This window comes from Paralichthys olivaceus, chromosome 23 (genome assembly GCF_024713975.1).
Source record: "Paralichthys olivaceus isolate ysfri-2021 chromosome 23, ASM2471397v2, whole genome shotgun sequence".
NCBI classification, from domain to species: domain Eukaryota; kingdom Metazoa; phylum Chordata; class Actinopteri; order Pleuronectiformes; family Paralichthyidae; genus Paralichthys; species Paralichthys olivaceus.
In genome coordinates this window covers 8,069,880-8,087,927 of record NC_091115.1, presented here as the reverse complement: position 1 = coordinate 8,087,927, position 18,048 = coordinate 8,069,880, and the positions used below count along the sequence as shown (strand labels likewise).

At 42.9% G+C, this 18,048-nt stretch overlaps 3 protein-coding genes across 7 annotated transcripts in view; 2 read left to right on the top strand and 1 right to left on the bottom strand.

Annotated features, from left to right (window-relative positions):
- LOC109632912 (lysine-specific demethylase RSBN1L-like) overlaps positions 1-6,541 on the top strand; it is a 32,729-nt gene extending 26,188 nt beyond the window's left edge. Inside the window, exons 7-9 of the mRNA XM_020092459.2 lie at positions 805-975; positions 1,088-1,196; positions 1,935-6,541. Coding sequence (XP_019948018.2) covers positions 805-975; positions 1,088-1,196; positions 1,935-3,899 — 2,245 coding nt within the window. The 3' untranslated portion in view covers positions 3,900-6,541. The remainder of the gene's footprint in view (positions 1-804; positions 976-1,087; positions 1,197-1,934) is intronic.
- Positions 6,542-7,852: 1,311 nt separating this feature from the next.
- Positions 7,853-10,820, bottom strand: LOC109632844 (transmembrane protein 60-like). 2 transcript variants are annotated; one of them, XM_020092334.2, is made up of 3 exons: positions 10,608-10,820; positions 10,139-10,230; positions 7,853-9,582 (listed from the first exon to the last, which is right to left on the bottom strand). In XM_020092334.2, the coding sequence occupies exons 2-3, from the start codon at positions 10,220-10,222 to the stop codon at positions 9,265-9,267; spliced, it is 402 nt and encodes a 133-aa protein (XP_019947893.1). In that variant the 5' UTR covers positions 10,223-10,230; positions 10,608-10,820; the 3' UTR covers positions 7,853-9,264. The 2 variants fall into 2 exon arrangements, with proteins under 2 accessions (XP_019947893.1, XP_019947892.1); XM_020092333.2 differs by having other exon boundaries at positions 10,624-10,820.
- A 133-nt stretch (positions 10,821-10,953) lies between these two features.
- Positions 10,954-18,048, top strand: part of LOC109632843 (protein PHTF2) — a 35,690-nt gene continuing 28,595 nt past the window's right edge. For 2 of the 4 annotated variants that reach the window (XM_020092332.2, XM_020092330.2), the window contains exons 1-2: positions 11,134-11,275; positions 15,455-15,514. The gene's annotated coding sequence lies outside the window, so the exon portion shown is untranslated. Of the gene's footprint in view, positions 11,276-15,454; positions 15,515-18,048 lie in introns of all 4 variants that reach the window. The other 2 variants (XM_020092331.2, XM_069520299.1) reach the window with 2 other exon arrangements.

Here is an 18,048-nt window from a genome sequence, read left to right as displayed (position 1 = left end):
GGTATTTCCAATCTGAGACTGTGGGCCTCCCCTTAGAAAAAGGCGTTCCCTTCATCTCCTTTAGTTTCCTTGCTTACGCCCGGGCAACACGTGTGCATCACAGAACGACTTGCTTTTCATTTCGGCACCATGTTAACAGATCAGAGCGGCCACACCTCTGCTGCAGGCACACAACAGTACGGCTCTTTGAACAACAGATACACACAAGATGCAGCAGATCAGTGACACATCCGTCACACGTTGAACACACACACGCGGGGTGTGGGCCAGGGGGTTAGGGGACTCAATTCCTGGAAGATTGTGCTAATTGACCCCACAGACAATTGAGCCAAGATAGGATAATATTGCTGCGTGACATATTTTCATACTACAACAAATACAGGTAGAAGATCTGTCCTAAGGCAGTTACTAGTTTCTGACTCTGGGAAAGTGAGAACAACATAATCCTCTTATATGTGATTTCTTTTGATAACTAATGTGATATTTCATTTCATATTGTCCAGACTGATTCATGTTTTCCTGCTCTGCATCACATTTCTCCCATCATCCTCTCTGCTCCTCTGTTCGTGCTGTGGATGAAATTGAGTCAAGTCAAACAAGATAACATCACCAGCGATCCAACCGCTTTTATTTTGCACAGCAGACAGGAAACAAAGAAATAAACAAAAGCAGGAGTGTGAGCGGCCCACTCACCTTTAGTCGTGTTCTTCTTTTAGACAGCAGGAGAGACGTCTTCAGAGAGCTGTGTGGGCAGAGAGTGTGTTTGTTTTCTACTTTTCACTCTGTTTCTTCTTCTTCTCGTAGCTCCACCAATGAGGTGAAGAACCTGCTGCAATCACTGCCCAGGACCAGCGAGCCCAGAGAGATGCTGTTTGAAGATCGGACTCGGGCCCACGCCGATCACATCGGTCAGGGCTTCGAACGTCAGACCACAGCGGCCGTTGGCGTGCTTAAGGCTGTGTGCTCCGGAGAGGGGTAGGCACGGTCACACTGTCAGACTGCTGGGCACACACATAGACGGCTGCTTGTTTGTTATTTGCGCACTGTGGCGAGCACACCGACTGTTGTCACACTCTCTTGTTTTCAGCTCAGAGCCTCCTTGTGTAACCAAAGACGTGGTATGTTTCCATGCTGGTGATTTCCCTCACGCAGTTCAGAGGCTGCAGTTGGACCTACATGAACCCCCGCTGTCTCAGGTGTTACATTACACACACACACATACACACACACACGCACACACACACACACAGCGTAGACATGGTGATAAACACTCCTCACAAATTAAATTCAGCCCAGTACAGTCATTCCTTTAACATTTAACATCCCAGATTAGACTCGTCCCCAGTGTTTCACCTCATTTCTAACACTGTGTGAGGTGGAATGTTAACACACACTGATGGTAGACGCTGACACCTGGTGGAACAAAAATGAACCACAACGATAGTTTGTTAGAGGACTTGTCTGCAGCAAAGGAAAGATGTGGGGTAGTTTATTTATTATTTATGATTCAACTTAGAATCATTTTCCATGCAGACCTTTGTTGGTGATTCCAGATAGTGGATAAGATACAGGATACAGCATCAATGAACAACAATTTTGTTTAAAGGTTTGGGATCTAAACAGTGTTTGATTATCAAAGCTGCTGTTTAAATATATGAATATATGAATAATTAATCATAATAAACTTAAAGTAAAATTTCAGTGATACAAGGTAACATCAATGTCAGATTTTACATTATATTAAATGTGATTAAGTGCATTTCATTTCGTGTAAATAATAGAGCTTTTTGATTTATATATATATTTACTTTCCTGAACAGAGAAAACTTTAAATTCTTTTTCAAAATTTGTTTTGACAGTGATTAGTTTTTTAAGATAGAAGTCAGAGTTGATTTCCTCCATCTCATCCCTCGTCTCCTCCTCTGTCTTCACAGTGTGTGCAGTGGGTTGATGATGCCAAACTAAACCAGCTGCGCCGCGAGGGCATCCGCTACGCCCGCATCCGCCTGTGCCACGATGACATCTACTTCATCCCCCGCAACGTGGTCCACCAGTTCAAGACCGTGTCAGCCGTCTGCAGCTTGGCGTGGCACGTCCGCTTAAGGCAGTACCATCATGGAGAAGAAGAAGAGGAGGTGGAGGAAGAGGAGGAGGAGGAGAAGCAAGTTGAATTAAAGAAGGGGGGGGCAGAAATGGTGGAGCTAGGGCAAAAAGAGGAGGTGAGGAGAGAAAAGAAGGGTGAGAAAGTAAAGGAGAGGATTAAAGAAGAGAAGGAGGAGGAGATGGATGTGGCAGAAAACAGGACGTTGCCAGTTGTCAAAAAGGAGGAACAGCATCTTCCTCATCCTCCACCTGTGTTGCCTCAGCCCGCTCGCTCAGCGGACTCAAACGTGGGCGGTGCTAGAGTTAAAGAGGAGGAGACAGAGAGGGTAAAAGAAAGAGGAAAACACAAACAACCGAGGGTTCAGTCTTCACCTTCACAGGAGGTGAAGACTGAACCCTCAGCTCCTCCTCTCTGCAAAAATAAATTACCATCGCCTCTTCCTGTGTCACCCCCCACCTCTCTTCATCCCAAAGCATCATCAAAGCCCCACCATCATCATCATCATCATCACCACAACCACCATCATCACCATCACTTAGACAGCGGAACGACGTCTTCCAGTGCAGCGCCCTCTTCCTCCTGCCCTACATCTTCTTCTCCATCTTTGTCGAAGCTTTCCTCCTCCCCTGCGCCACCAGCAGGATCCGCTGATCCACTGCGCTCCTCTTTTGCTTCTCCCACGTCATCCCCTTCTAGTTCTCCTTTTGTTCCTGTTCTGTCCTCCTCTGCACCCACATCTTCACTGACGAGTCCAAAGCCGACAGTGGATTCTCGCCTTTCCTCGCTCCTTCCTTCCACTTCGTCTTCCCAGCAGCCTCCCTCCTCTCAGTCAGGCCAACCAACGAAGAGAGACTCACATCGTCCAAAGCCAGACGTTCATTCAAACACACGGACGCAAACACAGTCAGAGGTCCGAGCACCTGCTGCGAATGTACAGACATACACACCCCAATGCAACACAAGGACACACACCATAGCCAATGCACGAGATCAGACACCGGTGGACACACGGATTCAAACGCTCCCGGAGAAATGGACCCATAGTTTGGACTCTGACTCGAGGATGCCAGTAGATCCGCAGAGTCGTGCGCCACAGGACCCAGGGAGGCAAGGGGTTTACATGCAGCAATACGCATCCCAGCACCTCCCGCCTCCTCACATCCCTCAAATTCTCCCACCCTCCTTCTCCCCTCTCCTTCCACACTCCCACCATCCTCACAGACCGCAGATCCTCCCGCCAAACCCGCTCTCCAACCCCTCCCTCCCGATGCAGCCACAAGCGCTCAACCCGTTCCTGAGTCAGAAACCGACGCTGCACTCGCTTCACATGAGCCAGCTTCATTTGCATCCGCCGCACCAGCCGAACCTCACCACCCAGGCTCAGCCGTACTACCATCCGCCTCTGATGGCTCCGCCGTCACAGCCGAACACTCCCCTCACCAGCACCCAGTCTCTCCCTCCTCACCTCCCCCACCATCACCAGTTTGCCAAATCCTTCTTCCCTCCTCCCCAGCACCCGCACTTCGCCCCTCACCCCTTCCTCCCCCATCACTCTTTCCCACCGAGCACTTACCCGCTGCAGCCGCAGTACCAGACCTCAGCACCAGGGCAGGTTCCTCTCTCAATGTCCTTCTCCCATCCGCCTCCTCCTCCTCCTCCCCCTCCTCCTCCCCCCTCCTCGCAGTCTCTGCCTCCTCCTCCTCCCCCTCTTCCACCTCCTCTCCCCCCTCAGCCCTCCCCCTCCATCCTCTCCCCTCCTCCAAAGCATGAAGAGGAGTGGAGACAGATTTTATAGTTGTTTTTGTACATAATGACGCTGTTTTTAAATGACTGTACATGTATAAGGTTTTATTTTGGTTGTGTTGTTGTAAAACTGTTTAAAAGGAAGTAACGGGACAGTGGAGAGTATCAGTACAGACGCATTATCGTGGTTTATAAAGCAGAGCTGGACTTTATTTACCCCACACCTCTTGACTGAGTTAGTCTGGTTGTGCTCTGGTTCGAAAAATATTGAGCAGTTGTTGCATGTACCGGTGGTTTTGGCCTTTAGTGAAGTCTGGTTGCACCAAAATCGAATGTTGAAGAGATTTTCCAGGTTCACGTCTACCAAACTGCTGTCTGGTTCTGTCAGAGGTTGAAAGAAAATAGGTAAATTTTGTCGGATATTTATATAAAAAGGTCGCAGAGATGAACTTTTTGTGAAATTTGCAGCTAATGCTTCCGTTTTGTGTCTTTTATTTTATTGTGCCCAAGACTGTTTCTGGAATAACAATGAGTCAAACTGATATTATACGATACACAGACGTATTGGTGTGATATCACTACATTTCTTCTCTTATATTGTATCGATGCATCTTAATCAGTACAGTATGTTGCAGTACTTTTCCCTGATACTGTATTTTGAGCAATAATGCTCTGCAATAATCTGCTGAATTTAAAAGTGAAATCCCCAGTTATTGTCAGTATTTTTATCTGAATTTAAAAAACACCATGTTCATTGAGCCGACCTCCATGAGGAGAGAATCAATGTTATTAAAGTATTTAGGATCACTTGCAGTATGTTATTGCCCAAGAAGATGGTTATTACAGTTTTACTTCCTTAAAACAAAAGTCAGTATAGTAAACTACAGTAAAGTATTTGGCCAAATTGAAGAAAAAAACTTAAGAAAAAAGTCATAATATTACAACTTTATTTTCATAATCTTACGACTTTATCCTCGTAATATGCCTAATTCGTCCTCATATATTATGTTTTTATTCTTGTAATATTACGACTTTATTTCTATAGATTATATTGCAACTTTATTCCTGAAATCTCAGACTTTATTTTCCCTTTACGTGGCCCTGATACTTCATCACAGCATACATCCAGTAGCGCTGACTAAAGTTAATTACTCAACAGAAAGACACATTTAAAGTATTTAGAGATTATCTTATTGTCAACACCAGCGGCTGAGCTCCAGTTCTGCTGGGATTTTCAGCATCTGTTGGACTTAATTTTGGAAACTGAGCGCTCGCTGGTCGGCCAGGGAAGAATTCGATCCAGCCGGAGCTGTTACACAGCCACGTCTCAGGAAAAACAATTCAGGACACATCCATGAATACTTTGGTCTCCTTAGGAAAAAAAACCCAAAATATGAGTCACTTAATATCTAATTTCGACCTATGCAGCTACATGGAGAGCTTGCCACAGATTCACTATGTTAAGACTTATTACAGCACTTTGTAAACCTGTTTAAATACAGTTGATATTATTATAAAACACAGATTATCAACAGGGCAATTTCAGGTTCTTCCAACTTCATAATTTGAATCCGTTCAGGCCTCCGTGAATATTTTTTTTAAACCTTTATGGAGACATGCTCTGAGACACTTTGAAAACAGATGGTACACTGTGGATACTTCACTCTGAACGCACTATTTATCTATTTACCTGAAGTCCAGTTTCTGTGCCGTGTGGAGCATCTTGTCTGTAAAAACATATTTTATTTATCGACCAGGGACTGAAGTGATCTCCTGTGTTTTAAAAGTACAATAAATTATTGAAATTCTGTTTCAGCTGCAGCTATGTAGAGTATATGTTTCTCCAAGTATCTGATTCTCTCTTTTTTAATCACATTGTTCCGTCTCAGTGAGCGGAAATTGATTTTTGTTGTTTTGTTGTGTTATTGATGGCTTGATTTGATCAATATTGGAGTACAGCCCACTTGCTAATGTAGCCCGTAGCATTTCCCCAGTGCCTGTCCTTAACTGTGAACTACTAAATGGTCCAGAGCCGCGTAGAGGAGGAGTTCTGTCCTTTCATGAGTTTTTTTTTATGAGTCAAAAGTTTCACGTTTTCACTGGAAAATGAGAATCAAGCCTTAAATTGGTGTCAAAAGCCACTGAACTCTCTCCAGATATCTGTGGTCTAAACTGGGTCATCTCAGCGGAATGATATCCTGAGAGCAGGGTTGTGTTTTTCATGATTAAACTCACCACAACCCTCGGAGCTTGAGCTCTCTTGGTCAGTTTTCCTCTGAGAACGCCATTTCAGACACAGAACTCCTCGCCGTGTGGTTCCTTGGTGGAGCGAGGTGATTACTAAGCACTTGATGCCAGTTGCGAGGCTCTGCAGCTCTTTTTATGCTCTTAGGTTTCAGATGTTACAAAAAAACATGACAGGAACATATATTTTTCTGTACAAATGTGACAAAAATTAAGGTTGAAAAAAGAAAAGTTCTCCAGGGGCTCGTGTTGTTTTCACAGAATTTATTTATCTCAAAGTTTTCTGTTTTGTTTTGTTTTCTATTTTGTTTCTGTGATTTTCAACTGTCAGCACTGTAGTGTACATAAGAGGTTTTTGTAAAGAGGAAAACAACTTGTAGTGTGGTTTCTACTTTAAATATGAGCCTAGCTAATAAAAGGTTCAATGTATGAACATTTTTTGGGAAAGAATTGATGATTTATTGCTCTTGTGGTTTAAAAACATGCATGTTTCAAAAGAATTATGTTCATGTATTTTTTAAATCCCAGCATTTCCAATTCATATTAAGTCATTATGGGTTAAAAGGAAAACATGGAAGTTACCAATACTGGATTGTTAAAAGTGAAGCCAAAGTGTCTTTATCACCTTCTGGTCGCTGGCTGCAGTTTAGGCCATAAACCCGGCCTCCTCCATGTTAGCAGATGGATCAAACTAAAAAGTCAAAATACATGTTAAATGCATTTTTCTTAAAGATATTTCTTATCACACTGATGTTTGTGGAAGTGCTAATTTTTCTGACTCGAATGATGTCATAGATGCAAGATGGCAGCTGTTTGTATCAGGGATATTTTGGCTTCATTTCCAGATAGTGGGAGGAAGTGAGGATGCATCGTCTATCTTTATATACAGTCTGAGACTATAGATGATAGCAGCTTTAACACATAAGATTTATGTCATGTTGATATCAGACGTACTTGACATTCTCCACTCTACACCGGCAGGAGCTCAGAACACTTAAATCTTCTGAGTGCTCGGTTAAAGAACACAAACACCTGTCTTGACTTTAAAGGGCAACAAAAGGCCATTTCCTCCAGTTGTATTTCATTCTGAGAGACTACACCTCTGATGTTTACCTGCCTGTGATTTCTCTCTCTATTGTGTTGCTGTTATGCAAGACGCCCACTCACTGCAGTCTGCAGCAATGAACTCAGCACTTTTACCAGGCGAGATCCGAGCAGACAGCACACACACAACACAACGCAGCAGCCCCGTAACAGAGGGCTGGTGTGTGTCACGTCAGATACGACTCAAAACAGCCTTTTCCCCCTCGAATCATTCCTACACGCGCGCACGCACACACACAGCTGACCTTTATAAGGGTGGGAATGGGATCGAGGCAGGAAGTCAGAGCAGGGACACAGAGCGTTTTTGGGAGGGAAAAACCTTCACAGGAACGTGGCGCGCACACACACACACACACAGCAGTCGTCCTTCAGAATACACCCTCTGCTCGAGGTTTGAATAACAATTGGAATAGTTCTAATAATGGAGTAACGGCACTCATGGTCAATGTGCAGCTTTTTTTTACCTTAAAATAATAATAAATAGGTCCAGCGAGTTCAAGAGTAATGCTGGACTGGAACCAGTCCACCCTTGAACTTACACAGTCAGCTACGCACTTCTCGAAAGAGATTGTATACGCTCACCAGGATGACGAGTGGGAATGAAAGAGGAACCATGCTACCAAAATGATTGTTACAATACCACGATGACAAACCCCATAGTTTCATATAAATCATTTACTATAAAGACGTGCATGCCACATCAAAACATACATTTATTTTCTGGTCAACTTAGTGCAAAACAATGTGAAGAATGTTTTTGAAATACTCCTGGAACAATCACATGGCACAAAAAAAACACTTCTCAGTCATGCACGGTGTCGGCTGTACCGTGACACTGAATCAATGATCAACTCAACACATTTTCAAACTCCTGTAGAAGATATTCTGATGAGCGGTGTAGTAAAAAACAGAAAATCTATCTCGGAACATCTTACTGATTTTCTTGATACACATAATGATTGAAACGGTACAAAATTAAAATTGTACAAGACAGAGAGGGTAGCCTGTAGATAAAAAGCCAAATCAACACATTAAAAGTTAATCTATGACTTGTAAAATAATATTTGGCCAACTACCCTCCACAGCTCTGGAATGAAAAACACAAAGTGCGTGTGTGTAAATACAGCCAAACAATATCTGAAGCACATGTATCAAAATTAATACTCAACAATCTGGTACCAAGAGTAAATGTAAATAAAGAAAAGGAAAATTAAGTCAAAATTCACCAAATACTGTTTGTCCACTCCCCCCACCCCCCCACCCCCAGCATGAGCAGCAGAGCTAGTTTATGTACAGTAAAAAAAACACTAGCGTAAGAAAAAGTACGTTTGTTCCCCCCAGTGTCAGCTTCACAGTAGTTTTATACAAATGCAGTTGATTCTTTGCATTGGCATTTTTTTGTGTTTAATTTCCACCAAACATGGAAGGATGGGACATGATCCAAGAAACAACCCATTCAATTTAAGGGCTACTCCAGGAATTTGTAATCACTTATTTAAACACCAATTTCTCAGATAATAATTCATGGATCTTGATGAAAAAAATCATTGGACTGATATTTATGTGTGTGTAAAAAACCCACATCTAGCAGATTTGTGGTTTCAAGGGAGGGTAGGACTTGTTTCAGCCGCTATACGGTAACAAGTTTAAATAACAGTTTATGTATCGCTTTAATAGTTTAGGAACTACGTCCAAATGAACACGACAGATTCGGTGCAAAATCTGGGCCTTGGCAGAAGTATTGCTCTGTACTGAGAGTCAGTCTATCTGTTTTTATTTAAATGAATGTAGTGTGATTCACATGCAGTCACAGGCAGCAGAGTGCCAGCTCTGCTCGAACCTTCACTGAACACTTCACGATGATCTGAGCACAAATGATTTCTATTTTTACAGCCTATTTTTCATAAGATCCAATGTATCTGGTGATGATTTGATTCCTTCTCGAGTCTCAGTCCTCTGTGAAGACAATCGGGCCAAGGCGAAAGTCTCCTGTTTCACAAAGTAATGGTCATATAAACACATTTTGTGCACAAGTCTTGTGTAGGTGTAATTACCCCCCCCGTCTCTCCTCAGGCTTCTCTCCTCTCAGGAAAGATATTCAGCCCCAGCTCCACCAGCGCTCCCAGTAACATGGTCCAAAGCGGAATGCACACAAACGTCAGCTTCACGTCGGCCAGCTTCTCCAGCTTGGCGCACAGTGTCAGGCAGAATCCCAGCTTGAGCAGCATGGCCGTCAGGTACCAGGCGCGCAGCCGCAGGTCCGGGGAGCCGTTGCGGGGATCGTACCCAGGCTTGCAGCGGCCTGCCATCTTGATGGCAAGCATGAGGATGAGGATGCCATCGAAGACCCAGACAGGGAGGAAGATGAGGAACCAGTTCCACTGCACCTGGGGGAGGAATAGGTGAAGATGTCACATAGTAAATGCTTTTATCCACAAATTCTTTCAATTTGAATTGATAATTTTCTCCACCAAGGAGCTTCTATCTTCACTGGTGTTTGTTTGTTAGTTAGCAGGATTACGCAAAAACTACTGATTCAATTTCCATGAACTTCTGTGATGGGGTGGGGCATGACCCAAGAGAGGACCGATCTAATTTTGGTGTGGCTGTAAATCAGATCACTTGATTTAAAACAAATAATTGTGTTTGTTTATTAGGATTATGCCAAAGCTGCTGGAGGGATTACCATAATACTTGGTGGCAGGATGCAGTATGAGTCAGGGTAGCACCCATGAGATTTTGTTGCAGACCTGGATCAGGGGATAGATCCAGACATTTATTTTCCCCACTGTCTTTTACTGTTACTGTCTTTTACAATGCGAGACAGGGTGTCTTTCAACATTTTCATTGATCATGGAAACAAATCAGGCCTGTTTCAGGGACCGATTTATGATGGTTTTCATCAAACTGGTGTCTGATAGGAGAATTAAAACAACTTCTTACCTTCCCATCCAGTTTGAGCACGAGCATGATGAGGAAGACCAGGGTGAACACCCAGGTCAGTAAAACCCTCTGAGCCAGAGACATGTCACTGACTGCGGACACACACCAGAGGACAAAGACGATCACAAACTGGACATCCATAGAAAAGGCTCACATTCAATTGTATGTTTTATATATGGAATCAATTAAAGCAAGAAACACCTTCATGAGAACAGACAGTGACGCTTGAATAGCTGCTAATGTCAATTTAAAACCGAATATTGTTCAAAAATATCTAAATCTAATGCTAGCTGCAGCTGGGTTTGATTCTGAATGTATTGATTGTGTTCTTCTTTAGTTAGCCGGCCTCACAACAACAGCCATCTTTAGCGTTCATGGCCCGGTAGCATTAAGCTAACCGGTTTCACTTCACTCATGTCAGCGTATTCTTGGATTAAAGAGGAACGAGGTCCCGTCGTCGCTGCCTCACCCTCATACTCACGCACCGTTTCCGTTAAGATGTCACATAATGATCCGTGGACATTCTCCGGTAACGGGAAACAAACAGGCGGAGCTTCCTGCTCCGTTATCCGGGGCTGCTGCTGCGGGCCCCGCCCCTCCTAGAAGCCGATTGGCTCCCGTTTAACGTCAATGTCACGTTCGCCATCTGTGGAGGGTCCTTACCGTAAAGCTTGGAATACAACACGCACGTCGGCTGCAGTGAATCTAATCGTCCACTAGAGGTGAGTGAAGCTCTTTCCAATCAGCGCCGTGGCTGCGATCGAGTCCGTCTCGTCGAGCTGTGAAATAAAACCACAGTGTTTTCGTGTCATGTCGAACAAAATCAAGTTTAACTCGAGGTAAACTGAGCCCGGTGTTCTCCTCCGTTCTCTCTGTTAGCCGTGAGCGGCGTTCGCTAGCTTAAAATGTGCCGTCGCGTTTGCCGCGTGGTTTACGGTAGTGAGCTGGAGTAATGTTTTTGCAGCGAGGAGGAAAAAGCTAAAGCTCCAAACATCGATGATCAGAGTCTCAGCATCTGCTCAGAGACACGACCCGCAGGGAGCAGCGGGTCAGAGCACGTCCGGACACAACGACACCTCTGGGTCTGTGCGTGTGAGAGAGGGAGGAGAAGGAGCCAGAGCAGCCGCCGTAGAAGAGGTAAGAGTTCAGTGTTTGGACTGCAGTGATCTGGAGGGACAGACAGCTGTGTGGGCTCTTTGTGGCTGCCGGTAGCATCCAGCTAACTGTGTAGCATCACATCAGCTAGCAGCAGGAGGAGGGTTGTGTGTGTGCAGTAAAACTGTGTGTGTGTGTGTGTGTGTGTGTGTGTGTGTGTGTGTGTGCACACAGCTACATGTAGGGTAGCTTCAGAATTAGCTGCCCTGTGGGTGATTAGCAGCGCGGCTCAGGTCGTGTCCTTTTTTGGGAGTGAAAACACAGCGTGTGGTTCAATTAGCTGCAGAGTATTTCACCCGTGTGCTGCAAACCTGCACACGTTAGCCTCTTACACTAAACTAGACTTCTTTATACTCTGTCAAACATTAGATCAGACAGAAAACATACAGTCTCCAAGTGTCCACCACTGTCTCCAAAGGGCGATGTTTGGATATTCATTTGTCTTTATGGGCAGAGGATGATAAACAGAAGCAAAATATTAAACTAATCTGTGGTAGATCAATAATTATCCAGAATTGCACAACGCATTAGAAATACATCAATTAATACTGAACCCTTTTCACATTGTTGTTGTGAAAATTATATTGTGATAGTTATTGATGGTGTTATTTTCCAGCCCTAATCTCCATTGTCCCACTTTAATGGGCCACAGCACTTGAAATCATTAAGAATTTATATAGTTTTCCTAACGTGAGACAATCTTCAGGGAAAACCAGCACGTGTATCGCCTCTCAGAGAAAATGCCATGTATTTCACTTTAGTTTAGGCCTTGATGCTTGATGGATTTCTTTGTGGTTACTTTATAAATGATCATAAACACTGCATAGATAGGAGGTGGATGTTACTCGTCTCTAGCTGTTTTATCACCTTGGTCTATAAATCACTTTGTGCATCAATTAATCTGTCAGCCCGTAAATTCCATCTGATCTGTAAAATGTTCGGAAAAATGTCAATGCTAAATTATGACCTTAAATTTCTTCATTTGTGCAGATGTTACTCTGAAATCAGAAGTTTAGTATCATTCAAGACTAAAAAAACCAGCAAAGATTTAATGTAAAGGATAAATTGATGACCAGATTAAATGTACATCAAATGAATAATCAATTTATCATTATACTCAAAACAATAATTTGGTCCTCTAGTCTCAATCGCTGCCGTTGATCTACGTCCTTATTCTCTATTGTATTCTGCTCTGTAATCGTCTCCCTCCTCTACCTATCCTGTGTCACTGCTGGGGAAACTGTCGCAGTCTTCAGCAGGCGGTCAGCCTCGCAGTTCAGCCGGCTGTGCGATTATCCAACATGATTTGACATCCAGCCAGTCTGTCTCTTCCACTGTCTGACTAACACTGTCATCGCTCATCCAGTTTTCCCACTGCAATCATCAATTTCACCCCTAAATTAACTCAACTGGCTGCACTGGCACAGTCCCCTATGAATCCATATCGCTTGTGACTCCTGTACAGTTACACAGGTAGCCCACCTGCAGTCCCCGTAGTAGTTTACATTCAGTTTTAAACAGAGGGTGACAAGCTTGACTCTTGATTTTAATCGATCGAAAAGATTAATTAGTGTGATTCTAGATGGTTTTAAATCAGTTATAGATGGTACATGGGGCCTTTGAGCAAGGCACTCATAATGTAGTTCTTCAGTATCAAACAGCAGGAAACTGTGGTTTCAAGAGAGCACTCAGTAAAATGTGTTTGTTAACTGTCGTAAGATGAGAGATCAAAATCCCCATTGCTGTTTGCACACACACACACACACACACACACACACACACACACACACACACACATTGATATTGAGGCTGCCTGACGTGTGTGTGATTTTTGAGACGTTGATTGACTGGTTCTTGGTTAGGGTAAAATCACTTGTCTGTCAGTGCAGTTGTGTGTCAGTTCTGCAGCGTTCAGGAGCTGGAGGTCAGTTACTGCAGTGTATAAATGTATTTGCACAAAGCGAGTTATAGTGTTGGACTGTGTGTGTGCACATGCGGGTGTGTGCACATCCATAGACCCAGACTATTGTTTGACAAGCAAGAGTCCTTTACATCTGCGTTGTCTATCTCTCTCACCCATTCTCTCTCTCTCTCTCTATCCCTCTCCTCTGTCTGTCTCTTCGAGGAGCTCTTAGAGGATGCTCTTTGTGTTCTGCAGCTTCAATCTGCCTGCAGAGCTTGTTACATCATTGGCTGCAACGTTGTTACATCACACACACTCGACTGCCATATCATTTTATTCTACAGCAGCAGTACAGCTTGCAGGGCAGAGATATAATTCAACGAAATACAGCCATTACAGTATTGATCGTGAGCAGAAAGGTCACAGGGAGAAAGATAAAGTGGCCTCTCAGTCGCTGGAGAACTGCCGCGTTCACAAACTCAGCCGTGTTGCGGTAGAGTACTGGGTTTTGTCAACGATAAAAGGTCGAAGGCATTGAGTCAAGATTTAGTTTTGACATCAGGAGCATTTTGGATCTAGAACCAGAATCGAATAAATCAAAATGTTCTGTTGAAGCCTATACCAACATAGCTCTGCTAATAGCTGAAACAATCATTTTATTCAGTAGGAGAAGTGCAGGTTTAAATAATGTGTTAAGCATGTTTATATTGTAATAATGCGGCTTTGTAATGACATCGTCATGACCCTAAGATTTAGGTTGTGTCTGACTTCACTGTAACTTCTTCATGAGCAGGAATACCTTTCTGATCAACATAAGATTACATTTAGATTCTCTCTTGCTCTATTATTTACGGAAATCTCTTGGAAAATGTGTTCTTCAGATCATGTTTTTTGTTGACCTTGACTGTTGACCTCTGACCGATCAGCTCCAAAAGTTAATCCTCTAGAGATACATTCCCAAGTGGTAGTCAGAGAACCTGTTTTTAGATCCAGTGGCTCATTAACTCTCTGCTCATGTTGAGGTCACAATGATTATAGTGTAATTTGTCCCTCCTCAGCAGACACAACAAAGCCAGCAGCTTAATGATTCTGATGGCCCTTTAACTCAGTGTGTGCGCTCCTGCAGTCCTGAGGAAAGGTTGAATCCATTAAAATAATCTAAATCTCAGGTGCACCATGGGAAAACAGGGAATATTTCATATTTTGCTGATCAAAGCTTATCATCAATATTTTCCCCCTCAAATTGAGTTTCAACACATCAAATTATTGTTTTCTTGATTGATATCTATGATTTTATTTTCAAATTCATAGCTCCCCTGCACTTTCTGAACTTTTGTTCTCTGCTTGGTGCATATTTTTTGAGGCGCAGTGAAAAACCAACAAGATGCTTATTTGACATTTTAATCCCCTCTGAGGGAAACGTCTCTGTTACTGTAGCTTCGGTCGAAGGGATTGTTGGATTTAGTGAAAACAAAGAACGTCTTCCACAAACCATCTGGACTTGTTGTGTTGTATTTGTGGTCATGGTTTGATGAACAGCTTGGCTCTTTTCTTTTTCACAAGACTTTTACTGTGTGGACACTTATGGTTGTACTGTTCAGCCTTTAACTTTGTAGTATTTAACCAGTACTGTTCCCTTCACATGAGCCATGTGCTGCAACACTAATCCCTTAACTACAATGATAATACTCAATAACTTCCAAGTGTAACACATTAAAGTGCTCTGGAGACGTTCAGTGTCACATTAAGTAACAGATGACCATCTTTGTTAGAATGCCATATTAAAGAAGTTTATTCTAAAGCAGAGGTGACGATGATCAATACGTCACGTTGGGGGAAATTCTAAAAGAGGAAGATGATGTTTGGTTTTCTGACCTCTGCCCAAGAGCTCCACAGAAAAGGTTAACGATTTGAATCCTTTTCTACCTGATGTTATTCATTATGGTTCCTGAGAATTCATTCTGTGTCTCAGAGGCAAGTGGTGAATGTATGACTGAATGTTTGGAGAAACCTTTACATTTCACTTTCAGTTACCCAGTGTGCAGGAGGACGACTAAACTATTAAATTTGCTTATTAGTCAGCACCAGAAATACCAGTCAGTTAATCTGACACACACACACACACACACACACACACACACACACACACACACACACACACACACACACACACACACACAGACACACACTGCTGTTGATGCTTTGAATCTCAAATGTGATTATCTCTCTTTCTCTCTCTCTTTCCCACAAACGTCCAGCTCCTGCCCTAATTTGGCTGTGAGGACGAAACATCAGTCTGCTACACGGCCCAACCAGAGGTGAGTCTGTGCACCACACAACACAACTCCTTGTTCTATTCCTGCAAGGGTGTCAGCTACACACACACACACACACACACACACACACACACACACACACACACACACACACACATACCCTGCACAGATGACAGCAGTTCATGTGCGCTGTGTTCATCATGTATTGGAGAGATAGACACAAAGATAGGAAAATGTAGACAATAACTACATTTCTCCTGCAACTTTTCACATAGTGTGTGTGTGTGTGCATGCGTTTGTGTATGTGTGTGACCTTGCTAATCTGCAGCCTTATGTTTGTTTCAGTTCATCAGCGGTTTCAGTACCCACCCATATTTTGCCCATGTTACTACTTTATATAACCGAAACAAAAACATATTGAATTCTGTTTTGATTTGTATATTTTGACTGAATATTCAACTTTGACAACCCCAGAATGTAAGACATATTAAAGAAAATATAGTATTTGGAATAGTATTTTACATTTTGTGGCTGTGTGATTGAGCTGTGATATAAAGTGAACCTCAGCAACATAGACCATATTGTTTTCATCTTCCACTCCTCTGCTTCTCCTCTTATCTCCCCTTCATCTGTTTGTCACAGTCATAGGTGACAAGTGCAGAAGTGTTTTGTACATTATGTTCAGTTTCTTAGCCACATGCATGAGTCCTTGAATAGCTAATTAACTAATGAACTGCACTGAGTGCATGTGTGTTTGTGTGTTGCTATACGATGCAGCCTTGTTTAGGTCAAGTATAGGTTTGTTGGTGTCACTTGAGATTGGGAGGGAATACACGATGGAAAACATGATCTGCACGCCCCACCACCCCAAATTACACACACACGCACTCTCAGAATCCCCCTGACACCTTCGACCCTTCATCGCTGATTGCACAGCGTCATATTTCCTGAAGGCATGCACATACACACACACACACGTGCCCCCTCGGCCCGGCTCAGAGATGTAACCTGCACCCATCATGAAATATAGAGCACCCAGAGAGAGGGGGGACAGCTTGTGTTACACACCACGAGTTACCAGACTCATAAAGACGGTCTCCTCCTGTTTTCATTTGACATCCCAGAGAGATGTTAAACTGTCGTCAATTTGTATTAAAACAATACAGATATAGATACTTTTCCACTCTGATATCTCTTCTTCTTTTCATGCAGATTAAGAGGTTTTTATTATTGCTCCATCCAAAACCAACTTTGTAGTCAACAGTGCAGTATTGCTTCATGCTCATTTTTCATTTAAACTTGTCTGACAGCCACTCTCTGCTGTTGCAGCCCTAATTTAACAGCTTGGTTTGTGCATGAATGAGCAAGATTTATTTTGTCTACAAGGGAATGTTGTATTATCTGTTTAGTTGTGTCTGTTTGTTTTATTTGTGGCTTTTTGAGCAGCACTGAGGGTCACCCATCTGTTGAGGCTCATAGCAGATAGTGAACAATTGCACAGCCTACATCTGGACACTAGATGAATCCTCCTCTCCATTAAGATAAAATGTGAAAAATCCAGTAGATAAAACTCTGCTGTTGCTGCAGTGGATGAAGGAATGAGGGAAAGTATTCAGTTACATCTCACAACATGTGCTGTCCTGACTGACTTGCATGTGTTTCTCCTTCTCGTTCATGCCCTTTAAGCAATAATGGAGGAAATCAAGCCTCTTTGTTTGGAAAATACTTTTGAATTAAAGTGCCATTAAACCGTGAGTGGTCATGTAAGTTGATGCTCGGGACACAAAGTCATCTGTTCTGTATCATGTATATTGTATCAAACAAGAATACAGCGAATCATCTTCTTCTTACTCTGAATCCTCCCCAATCCTTTGTCAGACCTATAAAGTTTGGCTTTTAATAATTAATCATAATGTTTTAAGGCGCTAAGATGGATCTGTGGTAATGTATAGATGCAGCAGACCTCTGACTCCTGTTCCTATTTCCGGCTACATATTAATTAATGAATTAAACAAGAAGAACCAACCCTTTTATCAACAGGGTGTTCACATTATTTAGAAATAATTGAGAATTTTGCTAAAAACAAAGCTTCGTTGGTTAAACAGTGTGGTTTCCTTTTAAATATCTTTCTTTTCTCTCCCTTTCTTTTCTTACTATCACACTCACAAAGGCTTTACACACACACACACACACACACACACACATTATACACAACTAAAACTTGTTCAGCCACTGACCTTCATCCACATTAACATTCATACAGTAGCTGCAGCAGACACATGGCTAGTTACGCTCACATATTTCCTGCATCCACAAAGAAGACACACAAGCATGTACACTCACCACGCACACACCACACCCACTTGCTCTCTTTCACACACACACACCCACATACGATCACGATCACAAAAGGGATCCTCATATAAACTGGCCTACATAATACATGCTGTCTTACTTGTAAATGGGTCAGCTCACTGGTCAGACGGACTTGGCAAACATTCAAGCTGCAGATCGTGTGTGTGTGTGTGTGTGTGTGTGTGTGTGTGTGTGTGTGTGTGTGTGTGTGTGTGTTAAAT

What these genes read in the sequence shown, in the direction of transcription:
- LOC109632844 (XM_020092334.2), bottom strand. Translation starts at nt 10,222, where the DNA reads ATGTCTCTGGCTCAGAGGGTTTTACTGACCTGGGTGTTCACCCTGGTC. An exon ending in TGCTCAAACTGGATGGGAAG is followed by an intron (nt 9,583 to 10,138) that starts GTAAGAAGTTGT and finishes TTCCTCCCCCAG; the next exon opens with GTGCAGTGGAACTGGTTCCT.